General features: G+C 33.0%; 2 protein-coding genes across 4 annotated transcripts; one reads left to right on the top strand and one right to left on the bottom strand.

Annotated features, from left to right (window-relative positions):
• Positions 1-4,685: 4,685 nt before the first annotated feature.
• Positions 4,686-7,729, top strand: LOC108463857 (B3 domain-containing protein At3g19184-like). 2 transcript variants are annotated; one of them, XM_053023853.1, is made up of 7 exons: positions 4,686-5,099; positions 5,185-5,277; positions 6,441-6,472; positions 6,571-6,745; positions 6,857-7,039; positions 7,234-7,417; positions 7,547-7,729. In XM_053023853.1, exons 1-7 carry the CDS (start codon positions 4,968-4,970, stop codon positions 7,552-7,554), a joined length of 807 nt encoding a protein of 268 aa, XP_052879813.1. In that variant the 5' UTR covers positions 4,686-4,967; the 3' UTR covers positions 7,555-7,729. The 2 variants fall into 2 exon arrangements, with proteins under 2 accessions (XP_052879813.1, XP_017619312.1); XM_017763823.2 differs by having other exon boundaries at positions 4,694-5,099; positions 6,857-7,063.
• Positions 7,447-15,780, bottom strand: LOC108463856 (uncharacterized). 2 transcript variants are annotated; one of them, XM_017763820.2, is made up of 18 exons: positions 15,432-15,774; positions 14,708-14,881; positions 14,441-14,622; positions 14,244-14,349; positions 13,909-13,985; positions 13,652-13,739; positions 12,922-13,114; positions 11,847-11,973; positions 11,013-11,093; positions 10,745-10,846; positions 10,507-10,602; positions 10,200-10,274; positions 9,664-9,783; positions 9,105-9,233; positions 8,637-8,714; positions 8,371-8,457; positions 7,932-8,018; positions 7,447-7,850 (listed from the first exon to the last, which is right to left on the bottom strand). In XM_017763820.2, exons 1-18 carry the CDS (start codon positions 15,484-15,486, stop codon positions 7,800-7,802), a joined length of 1,908 nt encoding a protein of 635 aa, XP_017619309.1. In that variant the 5' UTR covers positions 15,487-15,774; the 3' UTR covers positions 7,447-7,799. The 2 variants fall into 2 exon arrangements, with proteins under 2 accessions (XP_017619309.1, XP_052879812.1); XM_053023852.1 differs by having other exon boundaries at positions 7,561-7,850; positions 14,441-14,619; positions 15,432-15,780.
• Between the last annotated feature and the right edge of the window lie 229 nt (positions 15,781-16,009).

The following is a 16,009-nucleotide window of genomic DNA, read 5'->3' as shown; positions in this document are numbered from 1 at the left end:
ATGGTGGCTTATTGGTTTTTATGAATTCCCGATGGAGAATCAAATGAAGGATTCGTGGAATATTTTAAGGCAGCTAAAGAGAAATTGTAACTTAGTAATAGAAGATTTTAATGAAATAATGTTGCCCTTTGAAAAAAGGGGAGGATGTTTGAGAGATGATAGACAAATGGGTACTTTTAGAGATGTTTTAGTGGAATGTGAGCTGCATGATCTTAGTTTCACTGGTCAATGCTTTGCATAGGAAAGGGGCAAGCTTCCTAACAATAACATAAGAGAAAGATTAGACAGAGGAGTTGAGAATGTAGCTTGGTGGGAATATTTCCTAGATTACATAGCGAATCATCTACAACACAATTTTTCAGATCATTGCCCAATTTTAATTTATACAAGAGAAGGAATGAGGGACATGACAGCATGAGGGGAGGTTCCATTTCGATTTAATGTTGATTGGAGTATGGAAAAAGGTTTTGAGGAGCATATTTCAAACGTATAGAAGGAGGCTGAAAACAAACTACCAATGAAGCTTGAAAACCTTGGGAAATTGTTAAAAGAATGGGCAATGACAAATATGGGTAATAAAGATAGCATAAATAATGCACTAAACAATAGACTGGGTGAATTAAATGAGAAAGATCTAGAGGAGGATATATTGACAGAATTATGGATGTTAAATTGGCAATAAACTTAGAAGTTGACAAATAGGAATTGTTTTAGGAATAAAGGGTAAGAATAAATTGGCTTCAAATGGGAGATTCATTGTCCTTAATTGAAATGGAAACAAAGTATTTCAAGGGACTATTCTCATCAAAATAAGTAAAAGATAATAATAAGTTAATGGTGGGAGTGCAACCACGTATTTCAGAAAGCATTAATGAGAAGTTGATGGTTGAATTCAAAACTGACGAAATTATTGAAGCAATAAAGTCTATAGCTCCTCTTAAAACTTCAAGTAATGATGGATTTCAGGCATTTTTCTATCATAAATATTAGCATATAATAAGGGGTGATGTAGTTAGCTATTATCTGGATGTGCTTAATGGTGGTAAGGATATGGAAGAGATTAATAGAACAAACATAGTCCTAATACCCAAAGTTACAACACCAAAAAATATAGGTCAATTCAGGCCTATAAATCTTTGCAACGTCATTTATAAAATTATATCAAAGGTTGTCGTTAATAGGTTTCGCAAATTTCTGGACCTTTGTATTTAAGCATTTGTACCCAAAAGGCAAATTACTAATAATATTCTTGTTGCATATGAAATCTTGCATTCATTCAAGAAGAGAATGAGGGGTGTTGTACGGTCATTTGCTTTAAAACTAGACATGAGTAAAGCCTATGATAGAGTTAAATGAATTTTTCTTGAAAAAATGTTGCATAAATTAGGATTCTGTGAAGCATAGATTACTTTGGTAATGAAGTGTGTTAAAAGCGTTTCTTATTCAGTGGTGCTAAACGGAGTGAAAGGAGAAGAATTTCGACCCACGAGGGGACTAAGGAAGAAATACTCATTGGGCCCATATCTATTTTTAATCTTTGCGGAAGGCTTCTCTACGTTGTTAAATATAGCTAATAGAGAGGACAAAATTAAAGGAGCAAAAGTGGGAAGGAGTGGAATGGCATTAACGCATTTATTTTTTACAGATGATAGTATTTTATTTGGAGAGGCTATAGATAGAGGCGGGCAGGAGTAATGAAAGAAGTTATAAAGAAATATAAAGAAGTCTTGGGGTAGATGGTAAATTTTGAAAACTCACTTATTAATTTCAGTAGTGACGTGATCAACAAAATAAGATATCAAGTAGGAAGTGTGTTGGGGGTGAGGATTTTGAATAATCTAGAGAAATATTTGGGCTTCCAACAATGGTGGGATGAAAGAAGAAGCATGCGTTCGTGGAACTTAAAGAAATATTATTAAAAAAATAAGTAGTTGGAGCGTACGCAATTTATCTTTAAGAGGTAAAGAGGTATTTCTCAAATTCATTTTACAAGCGTTACCAATTTATACGATGCAATGTTTCATTTTACCTGCCTCCTTATACGGTGAATTAGAAAATATTTTATGTAAATTCTGGTGGTGTAATTTAAAAACCAAAAAAAACATTCATTGGTGTAAATGGAGTACTTTCTGTGTCCCAAAAGTGCAAGGGGGGATGGGATTTAGGGAGCTTTCAAATTTTAATTTAGCCTTGTTGGTAAAACAGGGATGAAAACTAATCTCAAAACCCGATTCTTTACTTGCACAAGTATTGAAAGCAAAATATTATCCCCAAGGGGATTTTATGAATATGAACTTGAGGTCTTACCCTTCTTTTACCTAGTGGAGTATTTTGGGAGCACGCAATATTCTGGAACAAGGTATGGGATGGAAAATTGGTAATGGACACAGATGGTGAACATATGGAATGATGCTGGCTGCCGAGTCCTAGGGAAGGAAGAGTAAAAATTCAATATATTGACATCATATATACATCAGTAGCAGATTTGATTGACAAAGAAAGGATTACCTGGAAACAGGACATAATAGAGGCCATTTTTACAGAGGATATATCTGTACCGGTTGAACTTTATATTTTAGTCCCTGAACTTTAATTATTCTTAATTCGACTAATTTATTTATTCAAAATTCGATTAACCTATATAATAACCTCGTAGATATTTTTATTTAATATTTATGGACTTAGTTTACAAAAATAAGGTCTTGAAATTGCATTTTTCGACACCACTAGAAATTGAGTCGTTACAATTATGAACCTAGGGATGGCAATTGAGCAGGACAGGGATAAATATTGCTAAATCCACCATTGTTCCCTAGTTGGCACACTCTGTTCCACTACTTACCCCTCTCTACTATGGATTTATAATCTTGAAAACTACTATCACCTCCATAGATATTAGATACATCCATCTCCGCCCCACCCAACCCAACCCAACCCCGCTTCAATTTAATTTTTGCTACTTATTATTAACATTTTCAATCTTTTAAAATTCAAATAAATATTTAAACATAAATTTTCAAAATTTTTAAATATATAGTATATGAAATTTTTCTATATAATATTATTATTTTTACTTTTTAATAGTTTATATATATAAGAATAAAATGATATTATCAAAATCATGCAAACATAAAAGAAAAAAATAGATAAAGACAAATCACTTATCTCTATTTATTATAGATGAGATTTTTGGGTCATCCGAATGTACCAATTCATGGAGGATTCTACAGGAGAATTACAGTAGATAAATTGTACGTTTCTATATGCCTATAAAATGATTTGCATGGTGTTCAAAAGCGAGGCTATTTCTCGCTACTGTTTTATATTAAGTGTTAAATTATATTTTATTTTTTATTTTAAAATTAAATAAATTAACTCTAATATAAAAATTTATTCTAGATTAATTTATTCTTTAATTTAATATCTGAAAATTAATTTTTTATTTTTTTGAGAATCCGAGAGGCGGTGGATTCCAAATATTGACCCTTTAATTAATCATGTTGTAATGGATGGAGGGCCGATGGTTGATTTCACAGTTCGAGAGACTGTGGATGAAAATAGCAATTGGAAATGACATTTGTTTGGCCATTTAATCTCCTCCTAGGACTATGGTGGTAGTGATAAGTGTTGTTGGTGTTAGACACTTCGGGTTAGTTTACTATTAAGATTAAAAGGTTCTATGAAAAATAGTTTTTAAAAATATTTTTAAAAATTTGATTGTGTTTATCGTTACTTTAAAAAATGTTTTAAAGGATAAAAGTTAAATTAAAAGATTTAAAAGATTTAAAGGATAAAATGTAACTTTATTGAAAAATACTTTTCCCAAAGCTAAAAGATAAAGAATTTCAACTTTTAAACTTGGATTAAAATTTCTATTTAAAATTACAGTTTGATTTGACAAGATACTTTTCAGCTTTCTTTTAACGGCGGGGTTCAATCTAAGAGATGATATTTGTTCCTTTCTGTGGAAGTTTAGAGGTCCTAAAAGTCAAAGGGTACGAAACTTGCTGTGAGTAGTTGTCAATGACCGAATTTTGACCAATGTGTTGCAATGCAGGAGGGGGTTGATTGATAGCCTCGTTTGCTGATCATGTGGTGAGGAGACCGAAAGCAGTATACGTTCCATGAAAGATTGCAGCAGTATCATTACTGTTGAAGAACGCACAAGGTTTGCTTCGCTTCTATCTAATTCGTTGATTGATGACATCCCTTGCTGCGTCCATCCCACATATTTTGGGTTTTTTTTTTTTAAAAAAAGTATTGAATTGAAATTTTAAATTTAGTCATTTAAAGAAATAAAAATCTATTTAAATTTCATTATCATATAAAACTGTATAATGCATAATTTAAAAAATATTATAAATTTGAAAATGAGTTCAACTAGACACAAACTTTGAATAATAAAATTTAAGATAAATTTTAAACTTTTACAAATAATTTAATTTTTGAATAGGTTTAAGTCACATTGTATAAATAAAATTTATTTATTGTTTATTTCCCAGTTGGTGCAAAATTTTTTAATTTTTCTAGGATTTAGGTTTAATTTTTAATATTAGAAAAATATTATTCGAAAAAGTAATCACGATTCCTAAATGTAGATTATGAAACTGATATGAAAAGTAAATATATATATTTATTAATTTTAATTTTTTTATCACACAATATTAAGACCAAAATGAGGACAATTTCTGACTTCCAAAATCGCGGTAATAGAAATAGTAATTTGAAATTCAAAACTCTTGGACGTAAACAGCTATAATAGTGAGTGCGGCGCGGCGCACTTCTCTTTCACTCTTTGTTTTTTCCTCTTCTGCGACAGTGTGCTGTCTCTCATTTTCTTCTGTTTCGTTTCTAGGGCAAAAGTCAAAAACCTCAAGCCACCTCTTTTTTTTTTTCCCCAGTTTTTCTTTTGCAAAACTCAAATAAGAAGACCCTTTGTCTGTCATTTCTGTTTGGTTTCCTAGAAAATGGCGGAATCAGAGTTAAGCTATGAAGAAATGCGTAAAAGGAGATTGGAAGAGAACAAGAAGAGGATGGAAGAACTGAATCTCAAAGGCCTCTCGCAGGCTTTGAAGAGCAAGAGCGTCAAGTCATCTCCGGTGAGTATGTTATATTTTATGCACACTCATTATTTTTATTATTTATCTATAACTTTTTTGAGCTTACAAAATTCAAATCACGCAGGCAAAGCCCCGAACACCTCGGAAACAGGTGGAGTTGACGGCAGTGAGACGGTCTAGTCGTGTTGCTGACAAACCCAAACCGGACTACAAAGACGTAAGTTCTCTCTCTCTCCGTCTCATGACAACGGTCAACAGGATTGGAATTTTTGAAAGGCCCAGTTTTTATTTCCTTTGATTTTTCATTAACTTTGTAATAACCTCACCCAATCTAATTTGAATATAAAACTAATCTGAACTAAATATGATTTCAACAGCTAACTCGAAATGGTGTAAACCTAAACTCATCATAACTTCAAATATTGTAGCTTCAATCTCAGATATACTAAACTAGAAATAATTCCAACAATTTAAAAGATTAAGACAATCAAATTTGAAATCAACCCAAAACTCAAAATGATTTAAACTTGAAATGATAGGGATTTAAAATGTTTCAAACTTGATCATAATTTAAAATGTTTTAAATATACAATGACTCAACCTGAAAGACTGAAGCCTCACACTTAAATAATTTGAACCAAAAACAGTTAGAACTCAAAAATGACCTAATATTGAAACAACCAAATTTGAAATCGACTTAAAATTTAAAGGATGAAATGACAAGAACCTAAATTGAACTGACCAGCTTGAAATGTTTTGAATTTGTAATGACCTGATTGAAAAAACCAAGGCCTTAAGCTTAAATTATGTGAACCTTAAATTATTTTGAGCTTAGAAGTGTTCAAACGGTTAACCATTTCGAATTAATATTAATTGAATTAACTAAAATTTTTTATACTTTAACCGTCAATTGAATCGAAATTTATATGTTTTTATTTATTTTTGGTTAAAACAAATATAAAACATATAAAAAAAAATGCTCATTTGACTGAATTAACTGAATTAAAATTACGTATAAATTGTATTATTAATTATTAAATTCAGTTAATTTGGTTAATTACCCGTTTTCGAACCGAATTAATTGAATTTTTAAAAAATCATTAACCGACTTCCGATCGAATTAGATTGGTTAACCAACCAATTAACCAAATTAGATCGGTTTGAGAGGTTAATTCAATTATAGCCGAAATTTGAACACCTCTAGTTGAACTTGGAACCATCCGAATTTGAAACTAACCTAAACCAAAATGATATTTCTAATCCAAAATTAACAAAACCTACCCAATACACAGTTCTGTTTACTATATTGATTGTTAATGTTTCAATGACGACGGCACAACTGGATTTCTGACCCAATTTTCTTCATGGTTGGTATGGCAGGTTCCTCTTGAACCTTTTGAGAGACTCAGAAGGTTAACCTCCAATCGGATATCCATATATATATATTGTGTGTGTGTGAAGATTCTTGCTTTCTCAGATTGTTCCAGTCTTACATATTGTACTAGTGCAGGGGGTACAACCGAGGCCACAGCCACAGAGATCTATTTAATCGAGTTTATGCTTCGGCTGAAGAAAGAGCTTATGCAATTGAAAGAGCAGAACACCTTGAATCTACATTAGATTCTGAGTACCCAAGTTTTGTGAAGCCCATGCTTCAATCACATGTAACTGGAGGGTTTTGGCTAGTAAGATATCTTAGCTACTCTTTCGTTTTTCTTAGGCTCTTGATTTTTGCACTCCTTCAAAGTAAAGATAAGCCCATGAACTAATATCTTGGAACGTGACATATTGAATAGGGCTTACCGAACCAGTTTTGCAAGAAAAACTTGCCTCATCATGACGTGATGGTAACTTTGGTGGATGAGGAAGGAGAGGAGTTTGTAACCAAATACCTTGCAGACAAAACAGGTCTTAGTGGTGGTTGGAGAGGATTTTCAATTGACCATAATCTTGTTGATGGGGATGCTTTAGTATTCCAGGTAGTAGCTCCTACAGAGTTTAAGGTGACCAACACTACTCCCCAAACTTCAATTTCATGCTTTAACATTGATCAGCCACTATAATACTACATATACTAAATAATTTCTAGCTATGTCCTCAAACATGCCACTTTCGGCTCAAGATCATACTGCAAAAAGCTGTTTTAATTATGTCAACCACTACTGTTCCATAGGTGTATATTATCAGGGCATACGAGTCAGACGACAATGGAGGTGGAGAGGATGAAAAAGGAGGAGAAGATGGAAGGGAAGAAGAAAAAAGAGAAGATGAAAAAGAAGAAAAAAGAAAGGATGGTGACAAAGAGGCAGATGTTGAGCCAGATGTCCAAAACAGAAGATCTAAACGAATCCGTGCAAGTAATTACTTACCACTCCTAAACTTTCAATTTACATAATATATCTGCTACGGATATTTTAGTTCTTTTTCATATATTGTATCTCATATCTATGTTCATATATATTCTGTTTTGTAACTGATTTTTGCAGGGAAGTAGTAGATCTTCTCCAGCCAAGCCATGAGACAGTACTGATATCTTTTGTTTTCAGTTAAAAAAGAATATGCAGACATTTAGCTGATGATTTTGTATGGTATTTGCTACCTAAGGGTGATAAAAAAATATAAGATTATCATCTTACCATTAGCAATGCAATTAACAGTAATTGTCTAAACCTTTATTCAAACCATGTTACCATTTTCATGGAACTTATTATGTTTGAGGATGGTTTCATCATCTTCACATCATAACTTAGCCATTTTCTGTTCAAAGGTTGAATCGATGCAAACCACCACCTGTAATATAAAATGGCATTAGGAGCTTAGTAGTTGATTTGCCTGAATGAGGACCGAGGTTCATAAATGATTTGTGCTCACCTTGCCACTACTTCTACCCGAATGAAGATGCTCAACAGCATCTGGAACAGAATGCAAGCCTAAAAATCTTTTTGGATCTATTGCAACCTATTACGATTGAATGCATGTTAGGAACTTGAATCCCATCAATATTAAGCTATAAAATAATATCTAATGTATTCTAAATTGACAGCAACTTTGTTTACCACTAAGGTTAAAAAGCACTTTTCAATTTATATCATGATTTCAAACTTAAAAAAAATTGGTAAACCTTTGATTTTAGCTTTTACCTTCTGAAAAAGTGTTCTCTAATAACAATATGCCTAAAATAAATGTTTTATTTTTAAAAAGATACATTTTGATAACAATGGTAAAAATTGTCAATTTTTTTTTAAAGTAATTTTTCTTAACATTTTTCAACCGCTCAGAAGTATTTCTAGCATAAAACAATTAAAAGTACCTTAAGCTTCCCCGAAGAGTAAAGATCAAATTGTCTAGCCAGGTGTTCTTTCCATAAATAGCTATATTGTGGCAGGAAAAAGCCAGCCTGATTACAAAACAGTAAAAGCACAAGATTTCCTCAGTCAAGAAGACTAGATAACCATCTTAAACCAGAACAGCAAGTGTCTTCCGTGAGGATGCCCAAGAAAAATGAAGAGTGAGAACAACATAGAATCAAAAGACTGCTTCTAAACAGCTTAAAGTTAGTAATTGACAACAACATACCACAGATTGGCTTTTGGTTAAAAGCTTCTCGACAAGACCAGGATAATTTTTTGGCTTCCACCCATGCTCCCCTTGATACTATATATAAAACAAATAGTTTAATCAGAAGCTTTAAATTGCAAATATGAAGATTGACTACATTGAATTGAGGTAAGTTAATAATTCATTAGGAACAATATTAAGGTTGGGAACATTTAGTTTGATCAATTCTCTGACAATCTACAACTACTATATCCATAGCATGGAGAACCATAGCAAATAATTCAAGCTCCAAAACTCAAAGAAATTAATTTAACAAATGATCTATCTTAAAATTACCCAAAAATAATCATATTTGAGCAAAAAAAAAAGAAAAAAAAGTGCAAACACAACATAAAAGGTACAAAAACTAAAAGCTATGTGTCAAAAGCACAAAGAACTATAGCAAGTTAATTTAGAAATTTGTAAGTTCATTCTGAAAGAAACAACCTGAGAGATCATTCCTATCACAATGAGACGTCCACGGATAGCCAAAGCATTCAAACACATATCAAACATGTCACCACCAACAGATTCATAGACAATGTCAACTCCTTTAGGAAACTCGTTTTTCAGAACCTGCCAATCCACAAAGTCTTAGATTCCGTCCATTAATTCACGGCAATCAAGATCTTAGTCATGCAAACTGTGCTGTGATCAGAAGTTGGGGCATTGATGATGATTAAAGGATGGCAACTAAGATCGATGTCCATGGAAGAGGTGTTGAGAATAATCTCAGCTGGAAAAGAAATCAAGTAGACTACAATCCCTCTTAATTGGAGTTCAAAATTCAAATGATTGAAGGATATAATATTAGAGATAAGAGATACAGCGTAGCTAATTATTAGAGAATATTAGAATTAATAGTATTGAGAAAAAAACAGCAGCAATTATCTGATCAAATGTTATGCACTAAAAATTATTTGTATCAAACCAATGAAGTTAAGAATCCAATTGGTGCCCCAAATAAAGAAAAGGAGGAAAAAGAAGATAAGAATTTCAGACATACGGTTTTGATGTCTTCAGTTTTGTAGTCTATGACTCGATCAACCCCCAAATCTTTCAAAAGCCTGGCCTTTTCTTTTCCTCCACAAGTGGCAACAACTTTGTTTCCTGCCAGTTTTGCAAGCTGCACATATAGTTATGATTAATATTTTTGTTTACTGCCCAAAAAGGGTGGGGTAGGAGTTTACAAAAATGATATATATAATGCTAAAGTCATATAACAAATACAACCACAAAATAGAGCTACTTGAACTGGAGGAAGAAATTATGATGATCATATAAATATAAAGTATATCTCTGAAGCTATTTCCGTAAATAAATAAATATCAAAAGTTAATATGTATAAAACTAAGATAAGCAATTAAGAATAAAACAGAAGTGCAATAAGGTAATGATAGAACTCAAAAAGCTGGACTTTATTCAACAAACAATAGGGAAAACATTAAACATGTATCCATAATTATTCCTCCAGATTAAAGTTGGCCACTATTACATAGAGCTTGTACAAATTCAAGTAATATATCGTATTTTAGGACGAACCTGGACTGCAAATTGTCCGGTCCCTCCAGCAGCAGCAGTTACAAGGACAACTTGCCCAGATTCCATCTGACCGACCTATAAAGTTTTTTTTTTTTTAACAAAAAAAAGAGGGAAACGGAAACACTTTCAGAGAGAAAAATTTTGAATGGAGGACTACAATGTACACCAAGAAAAACATGAAGAAAGATGAGATATGGCAAGAAAAAATAATATGACATAGGATGATGGGTGAAAAGTTCATGAGAGACAAGGGATTGGGGAGAATGGAAAAGTTTACATCTAAATAAGAAAAAATGGAATAATGGACCTTTTCCAATGCGATTGATGCTGTTAATCCTGAAGTAAGCATAGCAACAACTTCTGGATCAGGTCTTCCAATGGGAAGTATGTGCTTTGACGGGACCTAATCATGTTCAACATTCAATATTTTATTCACTTATCAATTTAAATATGATTTAAGTAGAAAGGCATAAAAAAATTGAAATAGATAGATAAAACAAGATGCTTATAAACATAATAAATAATTAAAAAAAAGGATATCATACCGTCATGAATTCAGCATAACCTCCATAAACCATGATTGCAGCAGGAGTTCCAACTTCCAAATTACTTACAGAATCTCCAACTGCGGCAATTATTCCCACAGCCTGTAACAGCAAAATAACATGAAGTTAGTTAGACATTTACAAGTTTGGCCAAAAAAAATCTAGATATCACATGCAGTGATAATTTGAAAAATAATAAACCATAAGATATCAACATAATTGAATTATAGTACCAAATGTTGGCATTTAGTTAATATTTTTCCCGCACCTCAAATCCAGCATCAAATGGAAGAAGGGAACTCAGATCTTTCTTGTTTCCTAGGAAATACCTGCCTGAGCTAAAGTTCACCTGTGTGTAGGATGTTATTCAATAAAATAGATATAATTACACATTAAAGAGCAGTTATTGATATATAAACCTAATGGAAAAAAGGCAGAAAACAATACAGGAATAAATGATTAATGAATGGATGGTAAGACCAACAAAACAAAAAAGAAATCATGATACTTGTTCTCTTTCCTATGTCCACACCATTAATATCTAGGGGAAAAGATAGAAAAACACAAATGCTTTTTTTAATAGGAAAATGATGATGAATATGAACTTGCCGACCATCTCCCTTCTTACTTTCCCAAGTTTTTCCATCCTATAGATGCAAAGAACCCACAGCCAGTAGTTCCAAGTGATATCTTCTCCCCTAGGCTTGAAGGTGTCCTAAAATTAAAACTTGAAGAAGGAATTCCTTTCTTTCATCCATCTCTTATCTTTCATGTTCTTTCAAAATATCTACAGCCAACCTTTCTTTGTCAATAGATATCCTACATCCTTAAGCTCAATTAACCCTTTTTTTGTTCCACACAATCTAACTGTCAAGAACATGTTAAGATGCCAAGATCTCTCCTTATATCTTCAGTCTATATGATTTTGGTTATCATCCAAGCCTCTGCAATCATTTGCACCTCTCTTAAGTAACTTACTTATTGACTCCCCATCCTTTTTCATGCAAGCCATCTAAGCAAGTCGTACACAATCTTTACACAAAATATTTAATTAATAAAACTCCAAATCAAATTAATCATTAAAGGATACTAGAAAACTTACATCACTTGCGTTTACCCCAGCATAAATGATTTTCAGAAGGACGTGCCCTGATTCAATTGGTAGTTTCAATGGTGTACGTACTATGTGGGTAGCATCACGAAAATTGTGAGTCAATTTATGCACAACTCTGGATAGGGAGAGAAAAAAAGGCAGCACTCAGCAGCTACAAGAAACCAATAAACATCCTACCTTTTATGTTATTAGCAACTGATACAAAATAAAGTTGACCAGAAAATATTTATAAATGCTTGCTTCTGAGTTGAGAGTTTGAGATTAATGAGCAGATGCAGAACTAGAAACAAAAAAGAAAATTGATGTTAAGAAAGTATTGTATTAGTTAATTGACCAGGGCCTAGGCCATAAATGCTGTAAAAGCGGCAGACGGTACATAGTTAATTAGAGCCCCTCATTGTTTTCCCTACAGAGGCAAATTTAGCAGTTCACCCTGTATACATTTTCGGAAATATGCAGAAACTATTTATTGTATGTCACTTGCCCATCTGTTTCTACCCAAGTATTTAATATAATACACTTAACCCATCCAACTATCTTTTTTCTTTCTTATCGGTTTTCTATCTATTTTTCTTTTCTTTTTTTTTTTTTTTTTTGTGCTCTGCTATTTGATTAGGCAGGCTTCTAAAATGAGGAGATACAAGATTTCTGGATTCACTGGAAGAAATGGTTAGAATTTCTGCCTATTGGCATTTGAGGACGACAGGAAATAACCTTTTAAGTTTTTTTCTTTTATCACAAGAATGTTTCAGAATAAACATCCCATTAAGTGATTTGAGTTCACAAGTTTGACAAACAACTGGGTTACTTAAAAGTGGAAGGTTTTGGCAGCTGCCTCTATTGAGGCAGATCTTGACACAAACGAGGTAATTGAGTTAAAAAATGTCAGCTGAATAAAAGCTTTTAGATTCACATATGTTGTTCCAAAAATGTAGTTTTCCGAAACCATGCAAGAACTTAATCTAAAGTTTATACTGGCCAGCCGAAGAATCGTACCCGTTCCTCCCCTCAGGTAATTCTTCAAATTCTCAGAACTGAAGCAGTATTTTGACATTTTACTTACACTTTCTCAAAACTCTGAGGAAGTTGGGCGCCTAGAGGAGCTCGGAATGAGATTTTTCTCCTGGAACTTGAAGAAGAAAGCACCAGGTATTTTGCTTCTTCTGCTGGACCGGGCCAATACTCCATGCCTCTGCGGTTTGTAATCCATAGGCAAGAACCAGCTCTGCTCTCATCCACGATAAGGTCGAAAGCACCTAGAAATGCATCAGTGCATAGAAAGTAATAAATTAAAAATTTTCAAAAGTGGAAAAAGAGAACCTTGGGGCTGAACAAGAAGTGATTTGACATGCAAAAACTAATTTTAACTTCAGTGCTTATGTAACAGAGTTTGTCAATGACAAACCTCTGAAAAAGAAACTGCCAAGCAAGTGGAAAACCAATAGTCTTTTTTTTCTATCTGACGGAGCTCATTTTTTATTGAGTCTCAAATAGGCCTGATAAATCCAGAGGGGAATGCAGTACGCTGTTTACTCTCCTGTCCAATTAATTAAAGCATATTGCTTTTAGCACAACCTATGTTACCGACTCTTTATCCTCCCTAGACTATTTCTGTTCCAATACATGTGTACAAAGCATGATTCTTGTATATGAAAAAACTTTGAAAGCATCAAATATCTGACACGGGTCCAAATTTGGGAATGTCAAGCACAACAATGTAGACAGGACTTGGAGAAATATTGCTCTAAATAAGACTTCAATGAGCAGAGACTATTCTATAAATGATAATATACCTTTCACCACATTTTCCATCTGCACATAGCCACCCAGTAGGGTAATATATTTGGCGCCTGCTTTTTCTCCCATCTCTGTTTGAACAAACTACATCCAAATTCGAAGGCAAGTTATATAGATAAATAGTTTGCAGACAATATCAGCCCCCAACCAAAAAAACACAGTAAATAGTACTAACAAAATGAATACTTTTATGACATATCCAGGAGGCTGTGATGATTGAGAACATTCAAAATTCTGCAACCTAGAGATTTACCTCAGGGCAAAGAACGTTCACACGTATTCCTTGACGTCTGTAGGGAGCTAGTGATCTAGTAAACATGACAACACCGCCTGAAAATAAGATATTTTAAGCAAATGATCAAATTACATTAATGTCTTACAAGCAAGAATTATATCGATAGATAACTTTTCTCGGATCTTTATTCCATAAAACCCATTCATAACTTATCCATTTTCCCTTTTCCAGCACTAATCTCAGGAAACAATCAGAGACAACACGAACTGGAGGTAATGCATAAGCAGTCATCCGTTCTTTATAAGCTAACTAAAAAGATCAATGACCAAAGTCACATCAATTAACCCGCAAACCTTTTGTGGCAGAGTAGATGGGATCAATGTACATTGGGTAAAGACCTGCAGAGGACCCCATATTGATTATCACCCCAGGCTTTTGCAGAGCTTGCATACTCTTAATCTGTTCAAAGAATTGAGAAAATTATTCATTGCTGTACCTAGAGACTGTGGGAAACCAAAATTGCAGAAAGTACAAAGAGTTGAAGAAATACCGCGAGGCGAGTACAATCAATAACTGCAACGAGATTGACATTAATAGTATGTTTCCATGTCTTAGTGCCATCAGTTTGATCCTTCCAGAAAAGTGCTGTATTAGCAATGCCAGCATTATTGATGCATATATCCAGTCCTCCATATGTTGAGACATGCTTCTCAAATGCTAAATTTAAATCTCCTAATCAAATAAGAAGCAATGTTTTTTAAACATATATTGTAATTATCTGAAACAACTACATGAAAGAAACCCTATGAAAACTTACTTAAGCTAGTAACGTCGCATTTAACAAAAATAGCAGAAGGAAAGCCTAAATTTTGATGGAATTTGGAATTCTCTATCTCAACTAAAGAAGCAACTTCCTTCCCTTTCTCTTCCGAGAAATCTACAATTGTCACAAATATCCCTTTCGCAGCCAGAGCTAAGCACAAAGCTTTACCTGCACATAATTTCGAGAACAATCTGAATCAATTACATCATCTGCTTCACAATCTTAAGTTCAAGAGATTCATAACAAAACCAAAGCAACCGGTTAATGAATTCTCTGAGGTTTATTTCCATTAGAGATGCGATAATTAAAACTCCTGATAAATTGAAATAAACAAAGCTTTACCTGCACATAATTCAATAACAATTACATTATCTGTTTAACAATCTTAAAGTTCAACGATTCATAATAAACCAAAGGAATCGGTTTATGAATTCTCGGAAGTTCATTTCAATTGTAGATGCGTTAAATACAACTCCGGATAAATTGAAATAAACAAAGCTTCACCAGCACATAATTCAACAGGAATTCAAATAAATTACATTATCCATTTCACAATCTTAAAGTTTAAGCGGTTCATAATAAATCAAAAGCAATCGGTTCATGATTTCTCGGAAGTTCATTTCAATTGTAGATTCCAAATTTTTAAAAAAAAAAACTCCAAAAATATTGCAATCTCCAACAAAATATTAAGAAACAATAAGCTTATGAAAGTTTTTACCAATCCCGGAAGCACCGCCAGTGACCAGAGCTGATAAGCCAGGTTTAAGCTCCATTTTTTTTGTTTTCCTTTCTTTTGTTATTGTGTTTGGAATTAAGTTAAAAAAAAAAAAAGAAAAAAGAACGTATACCTGATTATTAGGAAATTGTTTATTATGGCACTTTGCTGCTACTTTGGAAATATAAATACTATTTTTAAAAAAAGAAATATAAATATTTATTTAATGTATTTCATATTTTGTCGCTATTGCTCGAAGGTATCGTTTCGTCGGTGATGAAAGCAAAAAACCAGATTCATTGACGCCTAAAAGACGTGGAAACACCGGCCATGTACTCTTTACCGTCATTTTTTTATTGAGTGACGACATCGTATTCATCTGTATGAAACCGAATAGCGCGATAGATCATACCGCCTTCAACAGCGCGTGATATTTGCCACCACGTGATAATTTTAAATGAGCATTGCGTATTTGGGTATTTATTTTTTTATAAATATAAATATAGTAGATTTCGATAATATTATTATATGAGTTTTTTAATATTGAAATATTTATTATTTGAATTCTTTTTTTTTACTGA

This window comes from Gossypium arboreum, chromosome 13 (assembly GCF_025698485.1).
Source record: "Gossypium arboreum isolate Shixiya-1 chromosome 13, ASM2569848v2, whole genome shotgun sequence".
NCBI lineage: Eukaryota > Viridiplantae > Streptophyta > Magnoliopsida > Malvales > Malvaceae > Gossypium > Gossypium arboreum.
Note: the sequence above shows the minus strand (reverse complement) of the source record. Positions and strands in the feature narration are given on the sequence as shown.